The sequence below is a fragment of the Pangasianodon hypophthalmus genome, chromosome 12 (genome assembly GCF_027358585.1).
Source record: "Pangasianodon hypophthalmus isolate fPanHyp1 chromosome 12, fPanHyp1.pri, whole genome shotgun sequence".
Taxonomy (NCBI): Eukaryota; Metazoa; Chordata; class Actinopteri; order Siluriformes; family Pangasiidae; genus Pangasianodon; species Pangasianodon hypophthalmus.
The window spans coordinates 11524550-11532121 of NC_069721.1; the positions used below are offsets into that span (position 1 = coordinate 11524550).

Here is a 7572-nt window from a genome sequence, read left to right on the forward strand (position 1 = left end):
TTTCCTCGATTGTCTGCTGTAGATTTTTTTTCAAGAGGTGTTGCTACATACATCTTGAGTAAAATCCATATTAGACAAGGCTGTTTGTAATGCTTAAATGACTGTGTGTGTGTGTATGCTTTGTTGTCATGACTAGATCCAGTCTGATATGCATTTTTTAAGTCTCTGCAACTTACTATGCAAGTTGCCTGTGCATTATACATTTGTAGAGTATATTACTAATTTGCCCTGGTTTCTCTTTTGACATTTATTGATGTTTTCAAACCTGATATAAAAATTTATGAGACAATTTTTTTTTCCCACAAAATAATCCTATCCAGGAATAAAAGAAAAACAATGAAAGCTCATCATCATCAGATAGAGATTTTTTTGTGCTGGTTTTAATTTGTTAATCTGAAAGTACTTTTTCCAGATTGGCATTGCTATCTAGGTAGGGGTCAATGTGGTGGCATAGTGGTGAAGCAGGTAGCATTACTCCAGGGTCCCCAGTTTGATCCTGAGCTCAGGATACTGTCTGTGTGGAGTTTCCTCCTAAAAACATGCCAGTAGGTAACTCTGGCTAAGATAAATTGCCCCTAAGTGTGAGTGTGTTTGCACGTGCATGGTGCCCTGGGATAGACTGGGGTACCATCCAGGGTGTATTCCTGCATCATGCCCAGTGTTTCCAGGATAGACTCTAGATTCACCATGGACCAGGAGGTTAACTATCCCTATCTATTCTATTAGCCTATTACGATGTCCCTATAAATTTGATGGGCTCTTTCCTGTTTTTTTCTATGAAATACAATAAAGGTGTAATTTTTGCTCAATACTCAAGTAGTTAACAGAAGTACGAGATAAAACTCAAGAATGGATTTTTTTTACTTCTGGGTATTTTTATAGCCAGTAAAGAGAAAAAGTTGCAGATCTTTTCTTATTGTATATAAAATACAGTACATGCAACACTACTATCAGTACTAGTATTTTAGGATTATGTACATTAGAGAGATTAAGTACACATACCTAGAAATACAAATAAGCAAGTTATATTCTGTGCATTTATACCATATTTACCATTTATACTTAGCTTTGGAGTACTTTATATATATATATATATATATATATATATATATATATATATATATATATATATATATTCATTATTCATTTTTACTATTTACCTCCAGATGTATAATGATGGTATATATCCTTACATGGCCTCTGGATCTGTTTCTATCCTAGGAGTACAACATCTATGGCTGGTGGGTTGGTGAGCTGAATGGTGATATTGGCATTGTACCCAAAGACTTCTTGCACCCTGCGTACATTATTTAAGCTGTTAAAGTAGGTACAGCCCCAGTTCTTAGGCATGAACCCTGAACAATCTTCAAGCCTCACCAAAATCACCACAGATGCATCACCGACATACTACAACTCACTGAACAGAAGATGATATTTTACACACAAGATTGTTGTTTTATAAGCAATAAACAACACATCGTGTAGATAATCGGAAACTTTTAAATTAGTGTGCAGTGAATATCATGGCCAACATTCTCCCAACACTGACATCTTTTAACAACAGAAAATTAAATAACAGCAGGGATTAATGCTGAATGTTTGTGTCTGCTTTAAAAAACTGTTGTGGTCAGAGAGAACTATGTAAAAGTGCCTCAATTAATTTAACTTATAAACTCCTGTTGTAGGATGTATTAACCTGAGAATTTATCATTATATACAGTATATAATTTCTCATCCAGTATACCTGCTCAGTGAAAAAAAGGATGTGGTCTTCTGTTGCTTATAGCTCATCCGCTCCAACATTTGACATGTTCTTCATTCTGAGATGCTTTTCTGCTCATCATGGTTGTAAAAAGTGGTTATTTGAGTTACTGTATCCTTCCTGCTGCTCGCTGGATGTTTTTCATACCATTGTGCGTGAAAACCCCAAACGATTAACAGTTTCTGAAATGCTCATATCAGCCCATCTGGCACTATTAACCATGCCAAGGTCAAAGTCATTGAGATCACATTTGTTTCCATCAGAATGAATGCATGAAGCTCTTGACCTGTATCTGCATGATGTTTTGGTTTGTACTACCACCACATGAAAATTACATGAATGAGGTGTGCATGTGTTCCTAATAAAGTGGTCAGTGAGTGTATATCTATCTATCTCTTGATAAACAGAGATAGATAGTTATCTATATCTATGTACATAGTAATTTATATAGATAATGCTATCAAAGAGTCCAACCTAATGTTGGCAGTATATATGCCATCTACTGGGCACAAACTGAATTGCTCCAGCCTGCTCTGTGCAACAGACTATGACTGCATATAGAATATTTTTTGGAATGTTTTTCTCCAACCAACCTGTTGCAATATTTTTTGCAAACTTTAATAATTAATTCATTCATCTTCAGTTGAATAACACTGGTCTTCTTAATTTAAAACAAACAAGAACAAATCTTCATAATATGGGTCTAGCTGTTGATATTTCTCACTTACGTTGGGAACTGGGGACTGAAATCATTAATTAACACACTGAAGAAAAAAAAAAGACATTTTATTCAGCAAAACACATCTCTTAAAACTGGACAAAAATAAGAGGCATATGAAGCTTTGGGAATTTGGTAGGTCAAAAATAAGGTAAAATATCTGCATTGCACCAATGAAATAAGATCTAACTCAGTGAATGTAAAATGATGCACAAGTACAGCTGTTCATCTTGGACTACATTTATATATTAGATGAACAGAGTGAAATAAGTAAAATACAGCATCGATAAGAACTTCGTAACACAACTGTAGAAACCAATCATCAGACGAGCCTTTTTGTGTCTTACATTCACAGTCACTAAACTGAGTCTAAAACATGTAAAATGCCTTAGATCCCCCCAAAACAGTGCTACTTTGCATTTGGTTTTGTGAGAGATAAAAGAAACCCCAATGTTAAGATATTTGTTCAATTAAATAAGAAAAACAACCGAGGCAACCTCCTCATGATGCAAATTCAGACTCTCCACACATTAACACTGTCCACTAGGAAATTGATAGGGATTTGATTTTTTTTTTTAAAGGGTTTAAAATAATGATCATATATTACAGTTCCGTTAACGGCCCGATGGAGCTGGCTTGTCTTGGCCTGGTTTTAACGGGTTCATAACTGCACCATAACCAGTCCAAAAGGTTCCAACTAGTCCCATGGACAAAAAGGATTAGAAGATCAGAAGGTGAGCATTCTTAGTAGAGAGCATCCGTATTGCTGCTTCGTGGTCGTTTTATCTTCTCAATGTTCTTCAGGATCATATCATGCAAAGTTACCTGTGAAACAAGTTCAAACTGCTCACTGGCACAGCACCACAAAGCCACGCCTCAAGCACACAAAACATACGCAAAGTGAAATAAGGAAATACATTCTGTAGTTTTTCTGAAAACTTACATATTGATTTCTCAGTTCTGAGACTATGATCTTGAGACTTATGTACTCCTTCTCGTCAATCTCTGTTACTGTGCGCCTATAGTCCTCCTGTTAAATAAAAAATTCAGATTTATATATATAAAAAAAAAAAAAAAAAAGAAAAAAAAAAGAGAGAGACAAAACCAGGAGAATCCATTTTTAAATTCAAACCAGCAAAAAATTGCTTACACACTGCACACACTGTTTATAAAAGATACTACTTACCACATGTGGATATTTTGCTATTTTGGAAACTAGCTTTGCTCTTGTGATGTAGTATCTGCATATAAGAAAAAGAGAACAAAGAGACACTGTTCAAGTCCATCTTTAACTGTGACCAAAATACACATTCAGAAAAAATAAAACGAAATCAAAATATTGAGTGAAATGACCAGAAAATTTAAAATTCATGGCTTGATTAGAGCACAAAGTTTGATTTTAAAGTAACAGTACAGACCACATTAAATGTGACCCTGGCTCATCTAGCCATAATCTCTAGAAGTCCTAATGTTTGAAAGAAAAAAAAAACATGCTATTATAAATTTACACTGCAACATTCCAAAGATATCGGAAATTTAGAAAAAAGCATTAAGAAGTTCATCAACTAGAAAGTTTACATGACTGGGAAAATTCAATTTGAAGAAAAAACACATCAGGTAAAACATCTAAGGTCCTCACTGTGCTGCTTCTAAGGATAATACAAAATGGAGTAAGAAAACACCACTAGTCAGTTATCCTTACAAGCTTTCACATGATGCAGACAAAAATGACACCTGTCCTGATAGATCTCCATCTCCCCTCTTCAGTGTCAGCGCAAGTTTTTCCTGCCTTATATAAACCATTCATCATGCCAATGATAAAGACATTATTTGGTTGAAGAAGAAAAAAGAAAAAAAAAAAAAAAAATTATATAACAACCACCATAATTACAGTTGTCATGTTAGCTGGACTGGACAGTAAGCCAAACCGGTCCAATCCCCTCTGTGAAACTGTCCAGGGAATGTCTCAAATTACCTTAGACAACAGTTCACGAATCTGCTACTGACACCAAAACTGATACCAGACGCTGACACCAAAAACAGTAATCAAGTTACTATAAATAACCAGCAACAATGAACAGTTGGGGAAATGTATCCAACATAAGAGGATGTTAGATGGTAATAATAAAAAAATAAAAATAAAAAGGTGACACTAAGTGACTAGGTTTTTTGTCTTACTTTTGTATGTTCAGAGAAGTAAAAAGGTATTTTGGTTGCTTGTAAATTGTGTAATGTTGATGTTTGTGTAGTGTCCTTAGAAACAGAGGCCAGAAGGACAGAATTAACAGCCAACAGATGTACGCGATTTCATTCCACATAATTTTGGACTACGCCAATGGGTTGATTTGTCACGAACTGTTCACACAGTGTAAAAGACAGCTAGCATTTTCAAATGGTGCAAAATAATAATAACAATAAAAAAAAGTTATGACGTTTTCTCGCAACAGTTATGAATATACAAACGTGATGCACAGAATTAGAAGCGCAGCAGTGTTGCCAAGGCAACTGCTGCACGCTCGGTAGGCCTGCACAATAAATTGATAATAACAGTAAATGTCCTTTGCCTTTATAGAAATAAGCACTCTAACATGGTGGTTGTCAGAGTGGGGTCCAGGACACTTAGACAGGGGTATGTGATTATTTTTATTTATTTGTTTGTTATATTGTGTGTATATATATATATATATATATATATATATATATATATTTATTACACACACACACACACATATATACAAGGAATCATAATCCACCATCATAAAAGTTACTCGATTTGAATGGGTTTAATCCAACCTTCAACAACTGATAACCTGATACAAATGCTAACTTGGGTCTAATGTGTTCCTGCCATTGGAAAGTTCAGAAAACAAAAATAGCTCTAGGGTTCCAATAAACAGCCATAATGCAGTGAAGATGTTCAGTAACATCAAAATATATGTTAGTTCCTTCAAGCATCAAAAATAGAGGTTTGTGTTTTGGTGAATGTGACTTAAATTCAATATGTCAACAAACACAAAAGCATCATTAGGTCTGACCATGACTAGAAATAAGATGAGGGGAGTACCTGGATATCTGGTCCAGATAAGAGGCTGCCTCTCCCTCCACTGTTCTGAGCTCAGCCACAGTCTCCTCCTGTAAGTAACACCAGTTAGTCACTAATAATCCTTTCAATACTCAACACTTTAACTTAATACGTCAAGCATATTATGCAAATTATTTAGTAAATTACACTTACTGCCTGCACATTCCACAATCAAACTATTTACACTTTGCTGGGATTAATAACAGAATGGCTTTATCACTTGTTAACTTCTACATTGTAGGTAATTTTCCATTCTACTACTTCTGCACTAGTCCATGTTGTTTTTATTAATTTTATTATACCTGGATTGAAACGCCAAAATTGTTGCCATCTTCTATTCTTGGAATCAACAACTGCACCCACATCTTGACCTAAAACATACATAAATAACATACAAATACACAAAATGTTCTGTAGGAGCAAGTTATTATGATAATGTCTGCTGATGATGATGAGAACGTGGACCTACAGTGTTGCATTTCTCTATGAGGGTTCTGATCTCAGGCTTAACCCTCTCGATCAGGTCCACCAGCTTGCCATTGCTTTTCATCATTCCACCAGGCATTATATACACCTTGGTCCCACCAACTACATATGAGGAGAGGATGCTGTGTGACTTACAAGAGACTTTTACAATAAAAGCCAGCGAGCTTACGCACTGCAGAACTCACCTTTGTCATCTCCGGCACCATCTTCAAGTTTTCGCTTCTTGGCATTTTGCTGTTAATGGAACGATAAGTGGTTAACTCAGTGTTAACATTAAAAGTTAAAAAAAAAAAAGTTGAATGAATGAAGTATTATATAAAGTAAATCACTTACTCCCTCAAGTCCATCATGGATGTCGGTAAGCAGAATTGGATCTGGTACAGCCAAGTTTATCTCAGAATGGATTTCTTTCAGTTCACGGATATTTATTACAGGATCCTGAAAAGAAATGACTATTGTTAATATAATTTAATGGTGATCTACAGAATTAACCACAAATTTGATTTCAATTATGAGCAAGAGCTTCACTTGGAAATAAATAATCTCTTGCCTTCAGAAACTGGTCCAATTCTAATAATTTTTTAGGGAAGAAATTTGCCACCAGATCTTCTGCCTAGATTTAGAAATAAATAAGAGTCAGAGGCAGCCAAAGAAATGTTTCCTTGTGATTGCTAAGATCTGTGACTCACCTCTGATGTGATTCGTTCCCTGAAAACATCAACCTATAGTGAAAACACAAAACATTAGCTACAAGTTGATAAAATTCAACATAATAGTGGTTAAACTGACAACTGGTTAAAAATCGTTTTGTGTTTTGTCTGAACTGGAAGAATTTTCCTGCTTGGCTGGTTTAATAATAACCAAAGGGCTCAGACTATCTAGCGTTCTTTAGTAGACTGTTACCAAACACCGCTGTACGACTGGTTAGCTAAATCTGTTTTGTAGCAGACGCGAGAGCAAGTGAAGGTACGACATCGTGAAGCAACGCGGCTAGCCGGCTAATGAACAACAGATGGGCAGTACATACTACACAGTTTCACGCACAATAAAAATTTTCACACATTAACTCACGTCTGCGATACGGCAACTATATGGGTCTAAATACGACCAAACGGCAAGCGAGAAAAATATTTTGTAATTGAAGAATTATCGGTGATGGCGGGCGGGAAATGTAGCTAACTAGCCTTAGCTCGCTGGATGTATCACACGCACGCCGGCTTTGCCAGCTACAGTTTGTTAGCCTGCTAACAATCGATAATATTTGGCTTCCACCTAAAAATATATTAACAATGAAACCTGACCGGCTTACCTTTGACTTGATTTCACTGTCCACCTTTAAAAGTGAAGACATTTTTTTTTCAGTCAATAACTGAGAAAAGCTACGGATTGTCTTAACAGCATTAACTAACCGTGTGGCTTACTGCTGACTGTCAGCCACAAGGTAACTCACGCGCTGGAAGATGACGTTGAAAAATAAGCGACGCAATGACGATATACATTATACGCATGCGCAAATCAAGCTCT

At 35.8% G+C, this 7572-nt stretch overlaps 2 protein-coding genes across 2 annotated transcripts in view; one reads left to right on the forward strand and one right to left on the reverse strand.

Moving 5' to 3' along the window:
• Positions 1-2595, forward strand: part of skap1 (src kinase associated phosphoprotein 1) — a 26829-nt gene extending 24234 nt beyond the window's left edge. The window contains exon 12 of the mRNA XM_026915434.3: positions 1222-2595. Within this exon, the coding sequence (XP_026771235.1) occupies positions 1222-1314 (93 nt within the window). The 3' untranslated portion in view covers positions 1315-2595. The remainder of the gene's footprint in view (positions 1-1221) is intronic.
• Positions 2528-7514, reverse strand: psme3 (proteasome activator subunit 3). Its single transcript, XM_026915435.3, has 11 exons — positions 7358-7514; positions 6738-6770; positions 6599-6661; positions 6382-6486; positions 6234-6282; positions 6032-6150; positions 5865-5933; positions 5545-5612; positions 3667-3721; positions 3424-3510; positions 2528-3305 (listed from the first exon to the last, which is right to left on the reverse strand). The coding sequence occupies exons 1-11, from the start codon at positions 7397-7399 to the stop codon at positions 3225-3227; spliced, it is 771 nt and encodes a 256-aa protein (XP_026771236.1). The 5' UTR covers positions 7400-7514; the 3' UTR covers positions 2528-3224.
• Positions 7515-7572: the final 58 nt, after the last annotated feature.

What these genes read in the sequence shown, in the direction of transcription:
- psme3 (XM_026915435.3), bottom strand. Translation starts at nt 7,399, where the DNA reads ATGTCTTCACTTTTAAAGGTGGACAGTGAAATCAAGTCAAAG. An exon ending in AATTGGACCAGTTTCTGAAG is followed by an intron (nt 6,487 to 6,598) that starts GCAAGAGATTAT and finishes ATTTCTTTTCAG; the next exon opens with GATCCTGTAATAAATATCCG. An exon ending in TAGCAAAATATCCACATGTG is followed by an intron (nt 3,511 to 3,666) that starts GTAAGTAGTATC and finishes TTTATTTAACAG; the next exon opens with GAGGACTATAGGCGCACAGT.